Source organism: Mirounga angustirostris, unplaced genomic scaffold (genome assembly GCF_029215605.1).
Source record: "Mirounga angustirostris isolate CCGP_5_RB_7025 unplaced genomic scaffold, mMirAng1.0.hap1 SCAF_4, whole genome shotgun sequence".
Classification (NCBI taxonomy): domain Eukaryota; kingdom Metazoa; phylum Chordata; class Mammalia; order Carnivora; family Phocidae; genus Mirounga; species Mirounga angustirostris.
Genome location: NW_026991712.1, coordinates 98668269 through 98692605, shown reverse-complemented (window position 1 = coordinate 98692605; position 24337 = coordinate 98668269). Strand labels below are relative to the sequence as shown.

At 52.5% G+C, this 24337-nt stretch overlaps 1 protein-coding gene across 2 annotated transcripts; it reads left to right on the top strand.

The window, feature by feature from the left end:
• Positions 1-1783: 1783 nt before the first annotated feature.
• STRIP1 (striatin interacting protein 1) lies at positions 1784-23403 on the top strand. Of its 2 annotated transcripts, XM_045897013.3 has the most exons (21): positions 1784-2005; positions 4350-4419; positions 5171-5245; positions 5656-5790; positions 5889-6009; positions 6286-6354; positions 7293-7399; positions 7510-7637; positions 8728-8910; positions 9281-9498; positions 10713-10778; positions 10902-10965; positions 12262-12333; positions 12805-12879; positions 13058-13155; positions 14375-14501; positions 14696-14796; positions 15537-15603; positions 16139-16243; positions 16849-17053; positions 18428-23403. In XM_045897013.3, the coding sequence occupies exons 1-21, from the start codon at positions 1826-1828 to the stop codon at positions 18673-18675; spliced, it is 2514 nt and encodes an 837-aa protein (XP_045752969.1). In that variant the 5' UTR covers positions 1784-1825; the 3' UTR covers positions 18676-23403. The 2 variants fall into 2 exon arrangements, with proteins under 2 accessions (XP_045752969.1, XP_064444765.1); XM_064588695.1 differs by lacking the exon at positions 4350-4419.
• The last annotated feature ends 934 nt before the right edge of the window (positions 23404-24337 follow it).

The window sequence follows — 24337 nt, the reverse complement described above, 5'->3', positions numbered from 1 at the left end:
ATTTACAAAGTATATTATTAGATATGAGAAGAAGGGGGCAAAGGACAGGAAGATCAGTACGAGTAAGTAGCAGCACAGTGGCTTTAGATTTATTTATTAGTTTACAACAAAGACTTAAAGTACCTACTAGTTGGGTGGTGGAAATTTCGCAAAAGTTGCATCACGGAGACTTTCTGAGAATTGAGCTGGAGTAGCCAAGATGGAGCTCCGGAGAGACAAAGATGGAGAAAATGCATTTAAGGACTTCACAGCATAGTAACAGGTAATTATCAAACATTACCCCTAAGGAGTTTAATGGGCATCTCAAATTTGACATGTCCAAAACAAAAATCTTGATCTTCTTCCTAAACCTGTTTTTCTTTCTCTCTGACTTCCCTATTTTAATAAGCAGCACAGCCACTCACCTAGTTACTCAAGCCAAAAATCTAGGACTCATCCTTTACTCCGCTCTATGTTGTTGATAGGATTCCAGCCGTTCACTAAATCCTTTAGAATCTACCCACACAATATCGAAATATCATAACTCCATCCTGGTGCAAGCACCGTCATTGTCATCTATAAAGTCTCCGAACCTGCCTACCCTCATCCACTCTCAACTCTCTAATCCCTTCTCCAAAAAGCAGCCAGATTGGTTTTGTATACATTAGACCATGACAGCTCCCTGGTTAACACCCTCTGATGGTTTTCCATTTCACTTAGAATAAAATTCAAAATTCTTTTCATGCTCTGCATTTATGTTCCTCTGCATTATCTGGCCCTCACCTCCTCCTATTCTTCCCCTGGCTCACTCACCTGCTACACCGACCACAGGTCCCTCTGCTTAAGTTGCTCCAGGGCGCTTTGCATGGTTCTCACTTCTTCAGAACTCATTTTTTTTTTTTTTTTTTTTTAAATCGTACTCTCAGGCTTGCCTCACCTGGGCATCCGACCTAACATAGCCATGCGTCCCATCACCACTGCCACTTCCTAATCCCTTACACTTCCTTTTGTTTCTTCTCAGCACTTCTTTCTCTAATATCGTATTTGCGTGCTCATCGTTCATTGTGTCTCTGTCCTACTCGCTACTATGTCAGGTACCATTAGCGCAGGAACTTGATGTGTGCCCCGTTCTATCGCACCGCCTGGAAACACAGAGACGTTTATTGTTTGTTGAATGAATGATGAATGCATGCTTGTCACAACACTAATTATTTTACTGATTTATTCATTTGTTTAGCATATCTCCCCCAGGTGAGTGTGAACTCCGTGAAGACTGGGATCGTGCCCATTTTGTTCACTGTTATATCCCCTAAGCTTTTTTTTTTTTTTTAAGATTTTTATTTATTTGACAGAGAGAGACACAGCGAGAGAGGGAACACAAGCAGAGGGAGAGGGAGAAGCAGGCCTCCCGCGAAGCGGGGAGCCCGATGTGGGGCTCGATCCCAGGACTCTGGGATCATGACCTGAGCCGAAGGCAGATGCTTAACCACTGAGCCACCCAGGCGCCCCTATCCCCTAAGCTTTGAACAGAGCTATAACAGTGACAAGTGCAAAGCTATTGTTAAAGCGAGGTGGGCGCAACTAAACCGACCTAAGGAGCTATGGGAGTACTCACAGATGAAACTGCACCTAAACAAGTACTGAAAAGGGGCGAAAACCAAGAGGACAGAGAAAGGTAAGAGTCCCGGCAGAGGCAATCTCGCGAGGTGTTGGGCAACCAAGATGGCTTCCAGCACTTGCCGCCACACCTAATATGGCGACCAGGGAGCGTTCCTGGAGGAAATTACGCGAGAGTTGCATCACGGCTATAGTCCGTGAATTGAGCCGGGGGTGTGGAGCAGCCAAGATGGAGCCGGCAGCCGGCGGACCCGGGCCACTGATCATGAACAACAAACAGCCCCAGCCGCCACCACCTCCGCCACCGGCAACCGCGCAGCCTCCACCCGGAGCCCCGCGGGTCGGCGGGGGCCTCCTGCCCGGGGGCAAAGCCCGGGAGTTCAACCGCAACCAGCGCAAAGACTCGGAGGTCAGGAGCTTCGGGGGGCGCGTATAGCACCGGGCGGGTGGCCGCGGGGGACCCGGGTTCGGGGCCGCTTTCGGGTTCCAGCTGGGCTTCCCGGAGGGTTGGAAAGGGCCCGGTGGGAGAGTTGTCATTTTACAGCGAAAGGAGCAGGAAGCAAGGCTGGCGGCCCCGGTGCCAGGGGCGTGAAGCCGGGGTCCCATCCCGAGCTCGCCGTTTGCCAGAACCTCCCGGGGCCGGCGACTCCTCGTTTGCTTCTCTGGGGCCGGGGCTGAGGGTGCGGCCTCCAGGCCCCAGCCCCTGGGGAAGCCGCTCCCGGCCCCAGTTCGGGGGTGAGGAGTCAGTGGTCTGCGTGCGCTCCAGGGGGCGGGCGGCTGCACCCCGACCCCTAATCATCTCTGTGGGCTTGTCCTGTGGGCTCCGCAGCGTGCGGTGGGCTGCGTGTGTGGGCAGGGAAGGGAGCTGGAAGCCGGACGGAGCTAATCATCACTAATAGTACTACGCGCCCGGAGATTTTGAGAGTAGGAGGGAGTACCATTCCCCGTTCAGTCTGACCTTAGCTATTTACAGGTCCAGGCCTGTAAACACACACACACTGTAATCAAGCATTAGGGCTCAACATTCCCTTTCTTGCTAGTGGGCTGTTCCTCCGGTTGTCTGAAGCTGACTAGTCACCTCACCCCGAGTTAAAGAATTCCTCCCACTCCCTCCCAATGTAGTTTTCATGAATGAAGACACACACGTCGCAGCATTTTAGGGCTTCTTGATCAGTACGTTCCCAGAGTATTTACTGTGAGGTCTCCTTCACCAGCGATAACTCAGAGGCTGATCAGCAGTGAGGCGCTTATTAATGAGAGGGAATTCCTCCTTGTCCAGAAGCAGTATACTAGGTCATTCCAAAGGCTGATAGTGAAATCATTTCCTCTCAAGCTTTGGTATTTTGTTGGCAAGTGCAAAGCTCTGGTAAAACGTGTCAAAATTTGGCAAGTCCAAAATAGAGGTACTCTGAGCTTAAGGTGAATTATTTGAAAAAGCAATGAAACTGACTTTTTAGGAGCCTTTGCCTGGTGGGGTGATGAAGGATTATGAAAGTGGTGGGGGTGAACCCACCTTCATCAGGAGAGGAGTTACAGTTTAAAAACAGTTTAAAATTTTCTTAGGTAGCCTTGAAAGAGCAAATAAATACCCTTATGCGATTTAAATTTCTCCTTCTACCGTTTAATTTCCATATAGACACAACATGTGGAAGGCTAGCCAGTGAACACATTTAAGCTGAGAGATCTGTTTCAGTTTATTTTCTTAGAGATGTTGGTGCTGCACTCAGCTCTTTGGAGCCTAGCTGGAATCAGTAGGCTAGGAGCTTGAGCAATGCCTGGGAGCCATCTCTTGATGAGAGCCCCCTTTGCACTACATAATTCTGATTAGTCCTTAAAAACCTTCAAGATAGATTTTCGTCATCCCCATTCCATAAATGAACTGAAGCTCAGTAACTTATGAAAGTATACACACTCTGTTGCCTCTGACAGTGTAGATAGAGTTCTTCATGTTTTTCAGTGTCTGTGGGTTTGTTATGTCATTTTGTGGCTGGTCTTTGTCTTCCCAAGTAGCTTGTAATTAAGCCTGAGGACTTTACCTACTTCATCACCTCTTCTCTCTTCCCAGCACAAGGCTCTCAAGATGGTGTGTTCTCGGTGATCACCTATCCCCAGCAGTGAAAAGATTCTCTTTGTCACATTCTTTCCTGTGTGTGGGAGGGAAACCATTCTGTTAGGCTGCCGCCTTCTCTGTCAGTTCTCACTGAAATTTGAGAGAAGGGCAGGAAAGCTGAGAATGTCAGTACTCATATTGTCCTGAGCTGTTGATAGCCTACTACTAGCCAGAAAGAAGTGAGGCTTCCGGCATCTCAGCACCATGTGGAACGGGTCATTCACTGCACAGAATACATAGAAGCTCTGTGTTCATTTATCTAACAAGCGTTTATTTGACTGTAAACTCTTCATTCATTCATTCAGGCGAGGTAGCATGCTGGGCATTGTGAAGTTACTGGTGAGCAGAGTGGACAAAGTTCTCCTTCTCAAGGAACTTGCAGTCTCATGGAGAGGCAGACAGGAAACACATACCCATGCTGGTACATAATGAGAAGTTGTGCTCTTAAAGGAAAGTGGAAGGTGCTCTGCAAGGGCTTAATAGGGAAACCTGAGCTAGCCCCGGAGACAAAAAGTGATAAAAGCTCAGAAAGGGGAGGCAATGGTGTCTTGTAACGCAGCAGCGTCTCTGGACGCATATGTATCTCTTCCTTTGGAAAGCACTCACAGTGGTCTTTGGCATTACTGCCTCCTTTTCTCCGCAGGGCTATTCCGAGTCGCCAGACCTAGAGTTTGAATATGCTGACACAGACAAGTGGGCTGCAGAGCTCGCGGGTAAAGCACAGACCTTCTTACTATTTCGAGGTGTTTGTTTTCTGTATTGGTCTTTAATAAAATTAAGAGTCAGTGTCATTTTGGAGTTCATTTTTTCCTTTGGTTAGCTAGTAATGATATATATACATATATAGAATCGTATAAGCATGTGCATATAAACATGTTAGTTATGGGACTGAAGCTTTGTGTATCTCATACCTTTGGCTTTTCCTTTACTTTGGTGAAGCACCTCTGCTGTGTGGTCAGCTCAGTCGGCGGTGGCCCAGTCGCAGACAGTGACGCTCCTTGGCCATACGCTCTCCTCCCGACAGTGGTCTCTCCTAGAGCAGTAGGTCATGCCTGCATCTGTGCACGTCTGCCGCTGCCCCTCACATGTCACGTGAGGCTAGCCCGAGCTGCTTCTCAGGCCTCCACAGTGCAGGTCCTAGTTAGGAGGTCATGGCCACTTGAGAGACACATGTCCATGGTGGCAGTCCACCTCGTGTGGCATGGTGGGATTGATGTGCACTGGACTGGAAATGCCTGGATTTATGTGTAACGGGCATTCTGATTATCTGCTGCAAGGGGAGTCAGCACTCTCTCCATTATGCACGTCGGAGCGCTAAGATCCCCTTAGTAACTGGATAGTCCAGGAGTCACTGTGACTCAGGGACAGAGTGGGGCCTAGAGGCAACTGCCTTATATTCTCTGCTGCGTATGAGACCCGCTATGGCACGTGGACATGGAGCTGATGAGACTTTGTTCTTGATAGAGCTTTACAGCTACACAGAAGGGCCAGAATTCCTGATGAATCGAAAATGCTTTGAGGAGGACTTCCGGATCCACGGTGAGATGATTCTCTGCACTTCTTGGTTCCTTTGACCCTTGCCGTGACAGCTGCAGGGCTTCTCTTGGTCACCCGAGTGCCTTGAGTCGTCCTGGCCTGGCCTGAGAAACCTGCCGAACCATGACTGCTCCAGGCCGCATGTGACCTTTAGGGTGGGCTTGCTGGGGCTCTGGTGGTGGCTTTTCAGAGTGTGAGTACTGGGGGGAAAAGCTTTCTGTGATTAAAATTGCACCAAAAATAGCAGTGTTTCAGTCTGGAAATTCGTAGAGCAGCAGCGTGACCTAGAGAGTAACTTTTCTTTCTGAGTTTTCTGGTCTTGTGGCAGTCTTGAATTTGGTGAGTTAACATTGTGTTCATTTCATTGTGAGGATTTTTCTGGGCTCAGGTGTAACTGGTCTCTTGCCCTACAGTAACAGATAAGAAATGGACCGAGCTGGATACCAACCAGCACCGTACCCATGCCATGAGGCTCCTGGATGGCCTGGAAGTCACTGCCAGGGAGAAAAGACTCAAGGTGGCTCGAGCAATTCTCTACGTCGCCCAAGGTACTGAGCCGGCCCCCAGGCCCTCTGATGCCGCCTTCGGTGACGTTGTCCAGCCCGATAGTGGGAGGGACTCTGTGAGCTGTGCCCTGTGTTTGCAGGCACCTTTGGAGAGTGCAGCTCGGAGGCAGATGTGCAGTCCTGGATGCGCTACAACATCTTTCTGCTCCTGGAGGTGGGCACGTTCAATGCGTTGGTGGAGCTTCTGAACATGGAGATAGAGTGAGTTGTTCTGAGGAGCTGGAGTAGGGAAGGGGAGGCAGGGGGCGAGGGGACAGAGCTGGCAGAACTCAGTGGTTTTGAGAAGGGTGAATGGGCCAACTGGGGCTGATGGTGTGGTCCCAGGCTCTATTCTGACCACTCAGGTTGAACTGTGGCCTCTCGGGCAGTCGAAGCACTCATCATAGAGTTTCAGTCCCCCCACTGGGCGGCCCTTGTCAGGGCAACTCCTCGTCTTCCTTCCTGGGGGAAGGCCTGACTCCCAAATCTCTCCTGCAGCAACAGTGCGGCGTGCAGCAGCGCGGTGAGGAAGCCGGCCATCTCCCTGGCCGACAGCACAGACCTGAGGTGAGGCATGCAGCAAGCCTGGGCTCCCTGAGAATGAGATCAGAGCCGGGAGCGGGAGGGCGTCTTCGGGGGCCCTCGCTGTGTGTGTGCGCCTTCTGCGCATGCCGATCTCCATCTGCCCCGAGTCGGCCCTGCAGGGGGCTCTCCCTCAGTGGGGCTCTGGGCTGAGACCCCACCCACAGGAAATCTAGGGTGAGCCACTTGATAGAGCCACTGTGACATGTGGCCTCCTGCCCACACTGCTGCTGGCGATACTTTGTGCTTGGTGAAACACACGACGTGGCTCCTTGGCTCCACCTTCGGGTGCACAGCTTGACCCCTGACTCCTTCATGATATTCTGTGGCCTCACAGGAAGTAATAGCAACTGCTGAACAGTGAGATCCCATTTTTGTGAGGCTTAGCATCTGTCTCTGTGAGTTTGGGAGTTTTCAGACCGGGCGTTCGTGGCGTTCCCCACTGCGGTCAGGTCCCTGGGCGCTGCCTGCTGGCTCCCGATTTCCGCTCCTTCACGGTGGCACTTGCTTGTTCTTGCTTTGACCCTGCGCTGCTTCATCTGATCCGGCACCTACTTCCGCAGCTCACTCCCACCTCTGAGCTCCTCTTGCTCCAGGAAGCTTAGGGCCAGAAATGCTTTGGGCCATTCTTGTTCATATTTAATCCATTCAACCATTGATGAAGCACCTGCTTTGATAAGCACTTAGCTTGATGCTGGAATGCAAAGCAGAGTAAGATCTGGTCATGCCCTTAATAGCAGAGGACAAGAAAGGGCACCCCACGGGGCGCTCTGTGGGACTTTTAGTTTTCTCTGCGTCACAGCCCTCTGCCACCGACTAGCCTTTGTGCACGTGCTTTCCTCCTGTTAGCTGGACTGTGGAGAAGCCAGGACACTCCCTTGCTTCCCCATTCTGCACCATTATGAGTTGGCTTTTGTTCCCAGGGTCCTGCTTAACATCATGTACCTGATTGTGGAGACTGTTCACCAGGAGTGTGAGGGCGATAAGGCTGAGTGGAGGACCATGCGACAGACCTTCAGGGCTGAGCTGGGTAGGGCCCTGCAGATCCTGGGGTTTTGAGGCCCTGCCTGGGAGCTGAGGCTCCTGGCCTTGGGGAGGGTCTTGTTCCTGCTGGTCCTGATCCCTTTGTGTTACCTCTAGGTTCCCCCCTGTACAACAACGAACCATTTGCCATCATGCTGTTTGGGATGGTGACCAAATTTTGCAGCGGCCATGCCCCTCACTTCCCCATGAAGAAAGTTCTCTTGCTGCTCTGGAAGACCGTGTTGGTGAGCACCTCCTTGAAGGGGAACTCAGCTGCTAGGGGTCAGGGCAGGAGAGAGACTTTGCACTGCATATCCTTTTAAATGTTGAATTATGTGAAAAACTATATATAATTTAATATATAACTAACCTATAAACTTTGGTTTAAAACAAAACAAAACAGCAGTTTTGCCTCACTATAGCCAAAGAGGACTTGGCCCGTGGGTCAGAATAGACTGTTGGCTCCCTGACTCCTGCAAGCTGCTTCTCTAGTCATAAAACGCCTTCTCCCCAGACAGGCTGCTTCCGAACCTGGAGTATATGAAGGCAGAAGTAGAGCTGGTGTAATTGGGTCCCCTCAGGCAGAGGTCCCTTGAAGGAAGCAAGAGCGAGCCTTGTGCTCGTGCCTCTCCCCGGGGAGGGTGTAGAGCCTGTTTCTGGCTGGGGAAGGATTGGCTAGCACCCTTGGCCCGGGGGCCATTGTCAGTAGCGATGCCCAGTGCCCTTCCCACTTGGAGGAGTGACCTCAGCAGAGAGTGGAGCTGTAGGTGGGATTCCTTGTCCCCTCGGGGCTCCCGTCCTCCTTGCAGAGCAGGGCAGCTCTGCGGAGCCAGGCTCAGTGAGTTTGGCGCCTCTTTAGAGTGCTGTGCACATTTTGTTTTGGTCAGACATCCTCTTGGTTCCTCACAAAGCCTCACTGAAGCCAGAGATAAAAGCTGAATACCACTGGGGTTTTGGCTTCTAGGGGCATGTTGAGAGGAAACTTTTTTTTGGAGTATCTAAAAGTGTATCCCCAGTTTGAAAGACTGGCATGTACGGCCTTTGGAGCATGTGAGTCTCACAGACTTGTCTAGGAACCTGAAGGGGTAGGCTCTTCAGACTGCCTTCTCGACCAAGAGTGTATCATACATACAGAGTTAAGCATGTCCACTAGCTCAGTCAGCCTGCATGTCTCCTTCCCTTGGTCTCTTTTCTCTGCTCCCACGTTGGCGTCACTGGATCCTCATGTGATCAATCGCTTGTTCAGAGACTGGTGCGGGTTGTGGTGTCCCAGAGGGCTCGGGGACCCACTCGTGGAGGTGTTGAGCCCGGCCCCGTCCCTTGTCCACGATGCAGTGCACACTGGGCGGCTTTGAGGAGCTACAGAGCATGAAGGCTGAGAAGCGCACCATCCTGGGCCTCCCCCCGCTGCCTGAGGACAGCATCAAGGTGATCCGCAACATGAGGGCTGCCTCTCCGCCGGCATCTGCCTCGGACCTGATTGAGCAGCAGCAGAAGCGGGGCCGTCGGGAGCACAAGGTGAGGGTGACGGATGTCCCCTGTGAGTCCCGAGGGTCTCAAGGTGCACAGCACATGGCAGCATGATCCCTGGGTGAGCAGGGTTGTTGGAAATCATCGCTGACCAGCTAGTCCAAATGAAGGCCTCTGGGCCAGGGACACTGTGTCTCTAGCCCAGGGTCCAGCTTATCGTGGGTACTCACAACATGGCACTTTTGAGGCACTGGGACAAGAAAGGCTTTGTCTTTTGGGCCCAGCCTTGACTTCCTCTCAGGTTTTTCCCCTGCCCTTGGCCCTGCCTACCACCTTTCTGTGTTACAGCCTCTCTAGCCTCCTTGCCCTTTATGGTTGCTCGGTTGGCGCTTGTCTGATTTCCCTTCCCCGTTTTCAGGCGCTGATAAAACAGGACAACTTGGATGCCTTCAACGAGCGGGATCCCTACAAAGCTGATGACTCTCGAGAAGAGGAAGAGGAGAATGATGATGACAACAGTCTGGAGGGGGAGACATTCCCCCTTGAGCGGGATGAAGTGATGCCTCCCCCATTACAGCACCCTCAGACTGACAGGCTCACCTGCCCCAAAGGGCTTCCGTGGGCTCCCAAGGTCAGGTGAGGCTCAGACTTCTGGCACGCTTCTGGCTCCTGAAACCAGAGGCCTCCCACCCCCAGGCCTGGCACCTGGTCTGAGTCACCACAGGAGGTTCTCTGTGGGGCCAGGCTGACTTTGGCTCTGGGATGGAGCTCTCATAAAGTACCCTCTGTTGGCCCAGAGGTCTCGGGGTGCTGGACTTGCTCAGAGAGATCCATGTATGGCTCTTGAGTCAGTAATAATGAGTTAGCTCTTGGTCAGCCATACTATCATGAAGTGGGAATAGGGAAAAATGAAAACCAGGACATTTAACTGAACCCATCTCCACTCATGGTGGAGTTGTATGTGGTTTTTAACAGAAAAATTAAAGATTAAGGAAGAGTTTTTAGAATCATAATTAAGTTGTTTGAGATATGTGCGCATGAATCAATGGGTAGGAAGGTACCTGGATATATAGAAATGGTATCTGTTTGAAAAGGCACCAATTAGGGGCACCTGGGTGGCTTAGCCAGTTAAGGGTCTGCCTTCGGCTCAGGTCATGATCTCGGGGTCCTGGGATCGAGCCCCGCATCAGGCTCCCTGCTCAGCGGGAAGCCTGCTTCTCTCTCTCTCCCTCTGCCCCTCCCCCTGCTCGTGCTCTCTCGCTTGCTGTCTCTCTCTCTGATGGATAAATAAAATCTTTAAAAAAAAAAAAAAGGCACCAACTTAAGAAATAGGTGGACACGTGAAAGGATACAGAAGTCAGTTTCTCGATCTGAAACCCCAGTTTTCAGTGATCTGTGACGGCAGTACAGAACTAGTCCTCATGCAAGGTGTGCCAGTTGTTTAAAACGGACCCAGGACACACATGAAAATATCTGTGGTTGATAGGTCTAATTGTTGTAATAACTTTAAATATTTGAGAAATTCTTTTGAAAACAGATTTGTTAGTTGAATAAAGTATGCTTTTCAGTTTGAGGTAGCACCTTAATTTTACAGGTAAACTAGTTACACATAGTTTCAGGTTATTGATCCAACAATATTATAAAGGATGTTAAAATAGTCTGAAGATTTTAGTTCATTTGTTCATTTTTTCTGTTTATCTTTCCTTTTTTTTTTTTTTTTTACCTAAAAAGAAAAACAATGGTGGGAGACATTTTCTTCTGGCTTCACAGTTTCTGGGCATTCTATGTTTTATTGACCATGACACCTTGAAATAACATTTAATAAAAACCTCGTTCTTTCTCTTGGACAGAGAGAAAGACATTGAGATGTTCCTGGAGTCCAGCCGCAGCAAGTTTATAGGTTACACTCTAGGCAGGTGAGTGTGATCTGACATCCTTTTGAAGAAAGGTAACGGGAGTTCATTCTCCTGGCCTTTGGTGTTTAGGGATTGAGGCGAATTGCTGTCTAGGCTTAACACAGGGTTTTCTTTATTCTCCAGTGACACGAACACAGTGGTGGGGCTGCCCAGGCCAATCCACGAAAGCATCAAGACTCTGAAACAGGTAGGTGGCTTTGGATGAGCTTTTGACCTACTTTGGTCCCAAGTGAGTAAAGTGAGAGCAGTCAGTTGGGAGAAACCTTTTGAAGACTGTTGTCTGCCTGAAGGAACCTGGGGTGGAGGCATAGGTGGACCATGGCGATACCCTTTAATACAGCTCTTTGTAAGTTCTATTTATTTTAGCTGAGTTTTTGTTGGGGACTTAACTGAGAGTTTATTAAAGATAGTACTTGATAGGTGGAGTTTTAAAGGGCCTGATAAATAACCCTCCCTTTTCCAAGTCCAAGTTCTAAGACAGTTGAGATAGAGGAGTAGGCAGATGGTAATCAAATCAGCTTTATTGCTGATAGAGTGACTGGACAATGAGGCATAAGAAAGAACACAGCAGTGATATGCACCCTAATGCTTTACTTCCAGAATTAGGTGGACTCATCTACCCAGGGTCAGGCAGTGCTGGAACCCTGCTAAGCCTGGTTGAGGAGCAGAAAAGAACATAGGCTTTTCTTTTTTCTAAAGCGAAAAGAGAAGGTGGTTGGGCTCAGAAAGTCCTGTTCCTCCCCTGATACTCACTAGTCGGCGAAGGGAGGAGTGGGTGTGTGGAAAGGGGCAGGGGAGAGTGGAGGTTTTTTACACGTGCATATCCCTCCATGTGGGAGGAAACATCAAGAGTGGGGAAGAGGTGTCTCCCCTGACAAGATGTCAGGAGTGGAAATTTTGATATGTTTTTGAAATCTATTTTTGAGATTTGTAGTATAAGTGAGTTAGGTGGGCCCTGTGCTGCTAGGCATTTCTGAATCCTTGACCCTCCCTCTAATAGTTTTCCCCTGTCTCTATGGTTATCTGAAAAGCCCCTTTCCTTTGTTTTTTTTTCCTAATCTGTCGTGTGCTTTTTAGACTGGGTTTAAGAAATATATGCCCACTGGGCCACTGGGGTGGCTCAGTTGGTTAAGTGTCTGCCTTGGGCTTAGGTCATGATCCCAGGGTCCTGGGATCGGGTTGTGCATTGTGTTTCCTGCTCAGTGGGGAGTCTGCTCCCTCTCCCTCTGCCCCCACTCCCGCGTCCCTGGCTCATGCTCACTCTATCTCAAGTGAATGAATAAAATCTTTAGAAAAAATTAAAAAAGAAAAAAAAAGAAATATGTGCCCACTTAGAAGAATATTTCAGGATTTAAGTTAGGGATCTTTGTGGTGACTTAGCCCTCTTTGAGGAGATTGTGTCTGAAGAAAATCAAGTGGGGTCTTTGCCAGGGTGTGGGGCTTTGGCCAGAGAATGAGAGGTGTTTCTCTGCTCTCTCTCCAGCACAAGTACACGTCGATTGCAGAGGTCCAGGCACAGATGGAGGAGGAGTACCTTCGCTCTCCGCTCTCGGGGGTGAGTCCGAGGCCTTCTCTAGCCACCGGACCCCCAGCCGTTCCCAGGCACTGCGCTGGGCCCAGACCGCAAAGCTGCCCCAGGCCCTGCCCTCAAAGCTCCCAGTCCCGCTCCCACTGCAGGGGTGGCGTGTGTCTGTGTGGGGGTCCAGAGTGCAGACTCTGAGCCTGTCACCTGCCCCTGACTCCCAGCTCCACCACTCAGTAGGTGGCCACTTAGGCAAGTTACCGGCTCTCTCTGTGCTTTAGTTTTCTCACCCGTAGAATGGGAATAATAATAGTACCTTCTTCACAGAGTTGTAGTGTGGATTAACTGAGTTACTACAGGTCAAGTGCCTCACATGTTGTATTATTCAAGGTTTGCTGTCGTTATTTACATCGGTACTTACAGATGCTCCTCTAGCCACCTAGCGAGCTGGCTCAGGAGACCAGTCGGGACAGGGGTTTGCATTTGTATCTATTGTGTTGAAAGGGAGAAGAGGAAGTTGAGCAAGTACCTGCAGAAACCCTCTATCAAGGCTTGCTTCCCAGCCTACCTCAGTATATGGTGAGTGCTCTTGCTTTTGGGGTGTTGCCTCCTCCTCAGGAGTACTCTGGGTCTGGGACCGTTCCCAGTACACTGGCCTTGAGAGCACGCCCTTCCAGTGTCCTTCAGCCCCTCCTGCCACCCACCTGAGCTCCTCCGGAAGGTCTGCCTCTCAGGGCTCAGCTCTGCTTCTCCCCAGATCGCACTGCTGAAGATCCTGCTGGCCGCAGCCCCCACCTCAAAGGCCAAAACGGACTCGATCAACATCCTAGCAGATGTCCTGCCTGAGGAGATGCCGTGAGTAGTGTTCCCGTGAATGGAGCAGGTCAGGGGCCGCAGGGTAGAGGGGAAAGGGAAGTGTTTTCCTCTCGGTCCCAGTCTTGCCAGGTTGTTTCTCTATTTGGCTCAGTTTCTCTGTAGGTTAAGTTTAGGGTATTCCTGGCTCAGAAGAAAGAAACTATCAGATTAAATGTTTAGTTTTACCGGTTGGGGAAGTGGCTTAGTGTGGTGGGCCTGGATTCTGGTATGGATTCTGCCTCTGAGTGAACTTGGGAAAAGTCTGCCACTGAGTGAACCTGGGGAAAAGTCGTTTCCTCCTCTGTAAAATGAATCAGGCGGTGTTAGACATTTCCCGAAACCTTCCCTCGAAAGCTGTGTGATCAGGACATCCAGGAGGTGTAGGTTTAACTTCTGGACACTTTACCAGCCGACAGCTGCCCCTGAGCTGGGTGTGGATTCTTTCCTCTTCACTGGTGATTTGGCATGCAGAATATTTTTGGGTATCTCAGGGCGCTAGTGAAATCCTTAGGGGTTGTTTTTCCCTGTGGCGCTGACCTTGCTTTGATATGAGAGTACAGACGGAGCTCATTTTCTGCTTTGAGAAGGACCTGGGCCTTGATCTGACCTCCCGCCTGCCTGCCAGTACCACCCAGGTCTGAGTCTGGCAGTGATAGCCAGGTGAGGGAGGAGGCAGGGATTGGCTAATACCAAAGGGAGTGTCCCAGAACACGAGGCCATCATGATGATCCTTGGAAGAAGGGTTCCCGAGTCAAATACTAAATCTCCTCTTACAGAGATTTACAGTGAGAAGCCCTGAATTAAGAAACCGATTTAACTCAGTGCTTCTTCAATTTATCTGACTTCCAAAGCCCTTTTTTCTCCATAGTACGAAACGTCTCAATGTACTGGTATTCACAGAATACACTTTGAGGGACCCAAGTTCATATGGTAGCAAAAACTTAGGAAGAACTTGAAAAGGAGAAGTTCATTCTGTGAGAAATCAGGGAAGCAGGCTAAGAATGTGTTAGGGGCCTCACAAGAAATACACTGTGCTGAGCTGGATTGCCTGCGAGGCGGGCGGAAGGAGCCCCGGGCCCGATCCCGGAGATGTCCGTGGGGGTGGGGGTGAAGCGGGCCCTCTGCCCAGGGGCGGCTCAGGAATCCCATCTCTCCTGTGAGCACCAGGAACAGCGGTGCTGTACGTGCTGGTGGCTCACCCGGGGAATTGTGTTTCCAGCACCACGGTGTTGCAGAGCATGAAGCTGGGGGTGGATGTGAACCGCCACAAAGAGGTCATTGTTAAGGCCATCTCTGCTGTCCTGCTGTTGCTGCTCAAGCATTTTAAGTTGAACCACGTCTACCAGGTACCTGCAGGGCCTTCCTTCCCGTTCACTGGGCCAGGGCCTCAGACAGTGAAGAACCGAGGCCTTGACCTTCAAACCCCCTTGAGCTCTGCATGAATGTTTTAAGGCACAGTCCTCTGACCAAGCCCTTTTATCATTGGAGGAAAGAGGGTGAGGTCCTAAAGGGCATGCTTATTCTTTTCTGTTTGTTCCAGTTTGAATACATGGCCCAGCACCTGGTGTTTGCCAACTGCATCCCTTTGATCCTAAAGTTCTTCAATCAAAACATCATGTCTTACATCACCGCCAAGAACAGGTGATAAGGATGAGGGAGCAGGAAGGGGTGGGTATGGCCAGATGGCAGGGCTCCTGGCTGGCCTCTCCGCCTGAGCCCGTTCAGCCCCTACAAGCCAGCGCTCTGCCCGGCCTCAGGACACAGAGAGGAACGAGACACGGTCCCTGCTGTGGAGAATGCCAGTGTGTCGAGTCTGAGTGTAGCCACTCCAGTGACACAGGTGACTCTGTCTGTGCCTGCGTGGGAGGGTTCTCATCCAGGGCTCCAGTACTGGCCTCACCGTTTGGTGGTGTTCTGAGGAGACTGGCCAGGCCTCCTGCTCTCTGAGGGCCTCCGCCATGTGCACTGTAAGGCCCTATCTGCTCTTACCCCTGCCCCCCTCGCCTGGGCCCGCTGTGTTTGATGGTGCACCGCAGTGTGAGCTCTCGGCCAGACACTGTCCCCACTAGGGGCTTGGCGTACATCAATTGCCTTGAGAAATCTTCCCCCTGGCCCCAGGCTCGTTGCTGTGGGGAAGGCAGGGTCTCCGGACCTTACAAGATGGCGGGATGATCTCTGGCCATAGAGGGACCCTACAAGTTCTCTGGTAGCAGGGATTTCATCTCTTGTAGCTGGGGGGACGAGGGGGGTGCACACAAGGCAGAGTCCTGCTTCCACTCCCAAGTGAGGGAGGAAGGCCGGGAGCCAGCCCTGTCGCAGCTGCTTCACCAGCCCGCAGCCTTTGCTCAGGGTGGGCGCCCAGCTTCTTTTGCTCTCCGCAGCATTTCTGTCCTGGATTACCCCCACTGCGTGGTGCACGAGCTGCCGGAGCTGACCGCTGAGAGTCTGGTGAGTGGCTGTATGCTTCCCCGGCCGCTCCTTTGGCTGAGGGGTGGTGGTGGAGGGCCTGCCTCCCCTGACACAGGGATAGAGGTGTTCACATGGGAGGTCACTGTTGAGGACTGGCTTTTAAAGCACCGAAATGGCATAGAAGGGCCAGAGGAGGGAGCTTGCCGAGGGGAAAGATGTGGATATAGGGAGTGGTTCATCAGGAGCGTGGTCTTCAGGGGCTGGTGACCCAGGGCTCGCCTGGTCGGGTGGCTTTGCTCTCCCACACTGGATCTCCGTGGGGCACGGCTCTGAGGGAGCTGGGTGCAGATGCCCCAGCTGTGGGGGCTAAGGGCACAGTCCCCAAAATCATGCTCCACGTTTCCTGCAGAAAAATTCTAGGGAGCTCCCTTTCCCCTGCCAAGCTCTGGGATGGAAGTCCTCCTGGGCTGAGGAGCGGAGGGCCCGGCAGTTCCGAGAGAGGCGTGTTGGCTGTGGACACTGCTGAGCACGTGCAGCTGTGAGGGTTATAACTGTTCCCGGGTTCTCCCTGCAGGAGGCAGGTGACAATAACCAGTTTTGCTGGAGGAACCTCTTTTCCTGTATCAATCTGCTTCGGATCTTGAACAAGCTGACAAAATGGAAGCATTCGAGGACCATGGTGAGCTAGTGCAGTCAGCGGGCACACAACTTGGAAATCAAGACAGAGGGCCACACCCCGTGTCCCCTCCCAGGGTGTCCCCGGGGCAGGCTTGCTGCTGCCCCTACCCCCTTCTCACCCGACTCACTGTTGCCACGTCCTTGCATTTAACGGCTCATTCCTGGTTCCTCGCTGAGTTGAACTGGAAGCTAGAAGAGGCTCAGTCATGCCCTGAAGCCAGTGGACACTTAGAGAAGGGATTTTTCTATGTCCTCTTAATATCCAGTGGTAACACAGCCAGGATTCTGAGAGTCTCCCTTAACCCTGAGTCTGAGGATGCCTTTGGGGTGGGGAGGTCCGTGGATCCTCGGAAATTTTACATACATGCGCATAGGAACGTTCCCAGTGAGCGAGTTCACGGCTTCCCTCAGATTTCACGGCTTCCCTCAGATATCACAATGACCCACGATTTTAGTGGTGGGAGTCCACGTCCCGGGAAACCCCTCCGTCTGGGGCCACGGAGATGGTCGGTTCCCCTGCCTGTAACCCCAGAAGGGGTAAGCAGCAAGGTGGTCGTACAGGTGTTGATCTCTGCCCTCTATCCGGCCCTCTCGTGGCCCTTCCAGATGCTGGTGGTGTTCAAGTCGGCCCCCATCCTGAAGCGGGCCCTGAAGGTGAAGCAGGCCATGATGCAACTGTACGTGCTGAAGCTGCTCAAGGTGCAGACCAAGTACCTGGGACGGCAGTGGCGGAAGAGCAACATGAAGACCATGTCTGCCATCTACCAGAAGGTGCGGCATCGGCTGAACGACGACTGGGCATACGGCAATGGTAAGGCTCTGGCGCGAAGCTGAGGGGGGGCTCCTTTCCCTCCGAGGAACCCACGGAGTCCAGTTCCTGCTTCTCTAGCATCCGGATAGGAGCTCCAAGAACGACTTTGAGAAACTGCCTGGGATTGGCGCACGTGATCACACCCCATTCCTCTGTCCCCTGGAAGGTGTTCCTTTTCCAGAAACTGTCACAAGACAGTTGCCCATCTTTTCTCTCCCTACTGTCACTGCCTCGGTTCTGACCACTGAAATTCTCACAGACCCTGATGGCTTCCTTGGCCCCCTTTTCTTCCCCTCTGTCAGTGCCTCAAACTGAGCCCCAGTGATCTTTTTAAAAAATTTTTATTTATTTTTAAATTTTTTTTTTTTAAGATTTTATTTATTTGTCAGAGAGAGAGCACAAGCTGGGGGAGCGGCAGGCAGAGCAGGGGGAGAGGGAGAAGCAGGCTCCCTGCTGAGCAAGGAGCCTGACGTCAGACTCGATCCCAGGACCCTGGGATCATGACCCGGGCCGAAGACACTTAACCAACTGAGCCACCCAGGTGTCCCCCCAGTGATCTTTTTGAAAAGCAGATCCTGTGGTGCTAACTCCCTGAGGAAAATTCATTAGCTTCTGATTTCCCTTAGAATTTGAGCCAAACTCTTAAGCAAGGCATGTGAGGCTGGCCCAGTGTCCCTTCCCCTCCTGCGTAATCTGATCCAGCTTCTCTTCAGCTCAGCCTCCATCACACGCAGGGATCTTGGCCCATTAGCCGCGTTGTCCCCCATGTTTCTTGCTCCTGGCAGGGCGCCTCCCTCGTACCTGTAACTGTTCGGTATCCACATGTATTCTTCCCGTCTGGGCGGCTGCCCCGGCCTCCAGGCAGAGTGGGCTCTTCCTGGGCTTTCCCGAGCACGCTGCCACGCCGTTCTGGTTTCTTGCCTGCGGCCGCATGGCCAAATGACCACATCAGCACCCCAGTGCCCTGTGAATTTGTGTGGAGCCGGAGTGGCCCCCAGTCCCTGGTCAGGGCACTGAGAGAATGAGCAAATGAGGGGCTCTGCGGCTTCCTGCCATCCATCCCAGAGAGCCAGGGAGAATGTGACTTCAGAGAAGCGTGTCATTCCTGTGGCTCTCCCTGGCTGGGTCCCCCCCCCGCAAAACTGCAGTGTGGCCTCTTTCTCTGTAGATCTGGCCTCTCTCTTTTCACCTGATTTTCCTTTGTATCGAAGTAAAAAGTCCTGTCAGTCTTCCTGAGGATGGGGATTGGAGGTCTCCTGCTTGGGGCTGACAGCATTTCGAGCCAGGGTCAGCCTGGCCCCGAGCTTCAGTGAACCCAGAGGGGAGCTGCCATGAGGGCTCGGCTCCTAAACATGTCTTCCCGCTTTGTCCCAGATCTTGATGCCCGGCCTTGGGACTTCCAGGCAGAGGAATGTGCCCTCCGTGCCAATATCGAACGCTTCAACGCCCGGCGGTACGACCGGGCCCACAGCAACCCAGACTTCCTGCCTGTGGACAACTGCCTGCAAAGTGTCCTGGGCCAGCGGGTGGACCTCCCTGAGGACTTCCAGATGAACTATGACCTCTGGTTAGAAAGGGAGGTCTTCTCCAAGCCCATTTCTTGGGAGGAGCTGCTGCAGTGAGGCTTCTGGGCAGGGGACTGACAAGGAACGAAGAGCTGACCTGGAGGTGCCCCAGGGGCTGTCCTGGTCCGTGGCTGCAGTGCTCCCACCTCCCTCCAGGTGGCAGCACAGCCCCACCGTGCCCTCCCTAGGCCGAGCTGGGCTGCCGGAGGGGAGGCCAGATTTGGCCCCTCGTTGATTCCCAGCGTCCTGCTCCGAGTGCAGTCTGCTCTCTGCTTGGGGTCCTCTCTTCCTTCACTCCTCCCCACCCTCTTCTCTTGGACATGGTTGGTTGCAGCTCATTTCTCATTCAGGCCAAGGCTGGGAAAAGCTGGGGTGGGCTGGGAAGCTCTTGCATCTGAATTGCAGGGGTAGTGCTGACTCTTCCCGAGACACACAAATCCTTGGCATGTCAGCCTGCCAAGGAGGAGGGTCAGGGCCAGAAAGTCGGAATCTTTGGTTTTGCTTTGAAGGTTTCTGATGTCATTCCAGCCTCCTGCTAAGTTTCATCCAGAAGCAATTGCAGAGGCTCCTACAGCTGCCTCAGTGCTTTGATTTTGGGCAGGGTTAGGGGGTAGGAAGAGAAGCTTCCCTTAAGCAGAGGTGCCGTTTTTCCTCTTGGTTTGCGAGGGTCTGTAAATACCTATATATAAATCTCTGTGTATTCTCTTGTGTCATGTGGGGGTTTTTAACGTGTTTGTGTATTCTGTTTACATTAAAAGGAAGCAAAACCAATCCCCATTGCCGTGTCTGCAGGAAATACGGCCCCTGAATATCTCCTCAGGTCTAGAAAGTGGCTTTTCCTGCCAGCATTGATGGGTCACCCACTTGTTCCCTGCCAGGCTGCCTGCCTTTCCCACCTGAGGGGGAGAAATGGGGAGTTGGCACTTATCCAGAGGGTTTTCTCCCCACATCAGTCTGGAATCACTTCAGCCCAGCTCCAGGGTTCCGGGCTGCTGGGGTGACAAGTTGTCCTATACCCCTGGGTTTGATGTAATTGCAGTAGAAGCCCCAGGCATCTCTGGATCACACTCTGGAGTTGGCCCCCACCAAACCAATTTCAGTGCTAGCGAGGGAGGGGCTGGGTCAGAGAGGGGGGTTGGCTACTACAGGTCTAGCAAGGGTAGGTGGTTGGGACTAAGAGGAAACCTCTGTGCCCAGAGCCTGGGGCAGTGGTCAGCTTCACGGTGGGAAGGAGTGTGTTGGGGGAGCCCAGTTGCTGGGGAAGAGGCAAGGAAACTCTCTGTGGTAGGTGTCAGTTTGAGGTCTCGGGGATCCTGCACCTGGCCCTCAGATCCCTGGACACATCTGCTTTCACCTACTTCCATCTTGGAGGCGCTGTTTCTGATGCAGGTGATATGATAGGACTGTTCTCTTTTCAGAATCACTTGAAGGTCCCTTATCTTACCTGTAGGCCATGTGTATGAGGTCTTAAGGCTCTGAGGGGTCTTGGCTTACAAAGGAAGTGTACTCTGGGGAAAATGTCCCTTTTGTTGGTTCCGTGCCTGCCTGGCCTGGGTCTTGGCTGAGGCTCGGTGTAGGCCCCGAGCTGGGCTTCCAGGAGAAGTCTGTATGATTTGGAGCCGCAGGGACAAAGCCCGCACTGTCCTTTTTCTGTGAGTCACACAGCCTCTGAGGTGGGAAGTCCCTGTGACTGACTGACTTTTTGCCCCTCAGTAACTTGCACCAGACAAGGGAATCTGACACGATTTGTGTGTGCGTGTTGGGTTTTCTACTGTTCCTTGCCAGGACCGATAGGAAGTATGTATCATGAGATTTTAGTCGGGGTAAGATAGATTTTCACGTTCATACTCCACCAGGCAGCCTGGCTCATGGAACCAGCTTGTCTGAAGTTTTGCTTCCTTCCCCTTTTCTGAAGCTTCACTTAATCAGAGGTGCAATTTTTTCCTCTTGGCTTGCAACGGTCTGTAAATGCCTATATATCTAGTTTATATTTCAGTTTGTACAAAAAAGAACACAGATTATCAAAGCTGCAAGGGCCATGAAGCCTGAGTGGGCGGGTGAATCCCTGCATCTGTAGGCCCAGGACTGGCCCAGGAGAGGAAGCGCCTTTTCCCAACCACAGAGTGTGCTAAAGGTTTTCTTTCTCATCTGGGTCCCGAGATGGGCAGGGTGCATGAAGGCCCTTTGTAAATAGTTGAGTTACACAAAATGTTGGTTATTGCTAACCAGGCTCAAGGTCCAGGGCTCCTTCCATCCACTGAGGGATGGGTTACCTTGTGGCCGTATCATCTGAGGGAACTGGCAATCAAAAGCGTTACCACTTACTGGGTGTCACGTAGTTACCAGGCCCAGTACCGATGCTTCTTGAAAGTTCATTTTCCACACAGGAGCCAGCCACTGGTGCCAGCCAGTGCTCTAATGTTATTGTTTATAATAACCCTGAAAGGTACCAGCGTTGCAGGGCCTGTTTTGCGCATGAGAAGTGGGCACAGAAAGGGTAAAGAACTTGCCCAAGGTCACGAAATAATGAGAGCCAGAGCCTGGATACAACCAAGGTCTCTGCAAAGTGTATGTCCCATGGCCCCCCTGCCCCAACACACACACACCCTTTCTCTCATGAATCATTTTGATTCCCCGGCACTTACACCAGTGCATTCATTTGCTCTTTTATTCCCTTCAGTCAGTACTTAATATTTGCTCAAGCATGGTCCTTGGCAAGGAGATTGTTGGCAAATGTCCGCTAGGCCTTGCCCTGGCTTCTAATGTGCCCCAAATGTGCCCTCGTCCAGGTGGTTTGGGGGCTGTCGCTGCCACCTTCCCTTTCAGCCTGAGCCTGGGCGTTTTGCTCTTCTGGGTCCCAGAGGACTCGCGTGTGGCTGCCCCACCATTCCTGTTAGGCTTCTGTGCCGGGAGGCTGGCTTCCTGTCCTCTCATGAACCGAGGCGGGGAAGCAGTACTTGTACCATTCATTTGTCACTCAGCACGCTCAGCCTTGGGCTGCAGGCTCACATGTACTCACTGAAGGACCTTGAGCTCATCAAGCTCCACGCCTCAGTTGGCTTATCTGTAAAAACTGGTTTAATAACAGCAAGGTGGTCATGAGGGCTGAATAAGTGGATAATGGCTCTACGGACCTGGCTGAGGAGGGACAGCACGGCTTGTAAGTGACAGCTATTCGTAGTCCTGCTAAGGGCCCTTCCAACTCTAGCCCACTCTGGATTTGCTTCCACTTCCTGAATCCCCTGGAAAAGAGACCACCCCCGCCTTCAAGGGCCAGAACAATGTCTTAGGGCTCCTCTGGTGCCTCCTCCTGAGCCTACAGAAGGCTTTCAAAAGTCAGCCATTCACCCAGCCACCCTGCTGTCCTACCCTGAAGGCCTCTTCTCTGGGCCAGGCCTTGTTCCAGAAGCCCCGGGCGTCCAGATGAACAGAACACCACACTCTCACTTTCCTTGTCAGTCGATAGACAGGTGGCTACAAGAGCAAGCGAGAGCAGTAACGTGGTGGGCACCGAGACAGACAGCCGCGGGGCCACCTGGGCTCTACTGGCCCCAGCCAGTGCCCTGGAGAAGAGACTGGGCGGGGGAGGCTGCCGTGGGTGAGGGGCGAGCGCGGGGGCTCTGAGAGCATTGCCCCTGGGGAGAATGGTGAGGATGCGCCTGGGGCAGAGGCTGGGCCTGATATAGGGAATGCCCGGCTCCTGGCGAGGTGGGGCCAGCTCGGTTCCTGTCTGGGGCTGCAGAGGGTCTGCACTTCAGGGCTGTAATTCAGGTTGATGTGTAAATGCCTGGGGGGAGGTGGGGAAGGAAGATTGAATGCCTCTCATGAGAAGCATTTCCTCACACTGGACTGAGCTCAGAAGCCTGGACTGAAGGGCCTGTTAGCGAGGGCTCTCTGCTCTGGGCCTGGGGTCTGTGCCCCTGCCAGCACCGAGATTTAGAGCTTCTCTGGGTGGCCCTCACTGGGGCAGAGCGGGGCCTTAGCAAAAGGACATTGAGCCTAGCAACTCTCTTAAATTTGGGATTTCAGGTGGGGCCACTTCCCCTTTCCTTTTCCAGAAGGGGATGAGCATAGCTCCCAGCCTGGCCTGGGGCCTAGGTTGAGAGCTGAAGTTACCTCTGGAGTGAGGCTGGGGGCAGGGGCATCTGAAGACCTGGGGGCTGAGTCTTAGGGGTGAGATGTCTAGAGTGTGGAGGAGGAGGGGAGGATGGGAGGATGGGAGGATGGCTAATGGGAAGCAGGTGGAAGGGCTGCCTGTGTCCCAGCCGAGGGACAGGCCGGCTGGGATGGCGCAGTCAGTGGGAGAAGCCATCAGCTCACAGATAATCCCAGGGAACAGGCTCCGGGATGCCCATTCATATTCATTATGTGTGAAGTGGGCGGTTGTAAAGTTAGCTTTCTCTTCATTTAGCTGTCACTGGACAGAGAAATATGAGCTGTGGGCAGATGCCCCTGGATGGGAGCCAGTAGCTGGTCTCTGGCCTCCCCGTGCCCTCCTCCACCAGGGCCTCCCTCCCGCATGGTTCACTCCCAGCCTCCGCCTGCCTCCACTCCTGCTGCGTGGATCTCTCTCTCGGCTTTACTGCCTTCTCTCATCCCTCTCTTCCCCACTTCTGCTTCCTTTGCTTTCACAGATCCTTTCCTCCCCGTGCACCGCCCCCCACCCCCCACTGAGCTGTGTGAGAGAGGGAATTGTTTTTTTCTTGACCATTGTTCTATCTCTGGCAGCCAGCACAATGCTTGGCACAGAGTGGGCACTCAATAAATATTTGTAGAACAAACTAATCTTTCTGCATCTCTCTGACTTTGTGACACAGAACTCCAAAATCTTGCTGACCACTCCTTGGGTGAAGAACCTTCTAGTGCACTGGTCTTAGCCCTGAGTTAGAAGTGTGGGTTTGAGGCCCAGTCATTATTGACCAGCTGTGTGAAGGGTGTTGTGCTCCTCGGAGGTGCTGGGGCTGCTTCTCCCTATTGCTCCCACTCTTCCCTTCCTGATGCACACAGGGCTCTCGCGTGGACCTCAGAGCCACCAGCATCAGTACCGAGAGGAGAGAAATCGCCAGCAGCCAGGCCCTCAAATGAAGGGAAGGGAAGGAAGACACTGGTTTCTTCTGAGGGGAGCTTGAGCCTGGTCGCACTGTCTTAGAGGAAAATCTGATCTGATGGGGCACTTGCTCCCTCTGGGAACGAGCGCAGCACTGGTGTCTTTGTGTGCTCGGGTTTCTCTGTGCCTGGAAGAGGCTCCTAGCTGAGGCTGAGCTCTGAGCAATGTGGTTGTGTTTACTGGGAGGGTGGGAGGGCCAGGCCTGCTTTCTTCCTGCCTTCTAGGCTGCGGAGATAAGGCAGAAAGTGGGGATGAAGGGTAGAATGGCTAATACTCTGAAACCACAAGAAAGAGTCCTGGCTTTCGTCTCTGCCCCACAGCTCAGACATGCCCCTGGGGCATCTGGGAGAAGGGGGTTGCCCCACCCCCACGGTTCTGGCCCAGGGGAGCTCAGAGCCCTCAGTGGACTCCCCCATCTTTCATTCCAGCCCCCCTTCCACTGCCAGTTCAGCCACAAGTTTATCTCCGCCTTCCCACCCCAGCTCCCCATTTTCCCTTCCACATGGGCCCAGCAGCCCTCGACCCGATCCTAGGCAGGTGAAAGGGCCAGGCATGGCGTCTATTGGCCTTGGGGGCCCTGCTGCAGGCCCACCTTCCCCTAGCCCCCAGGAT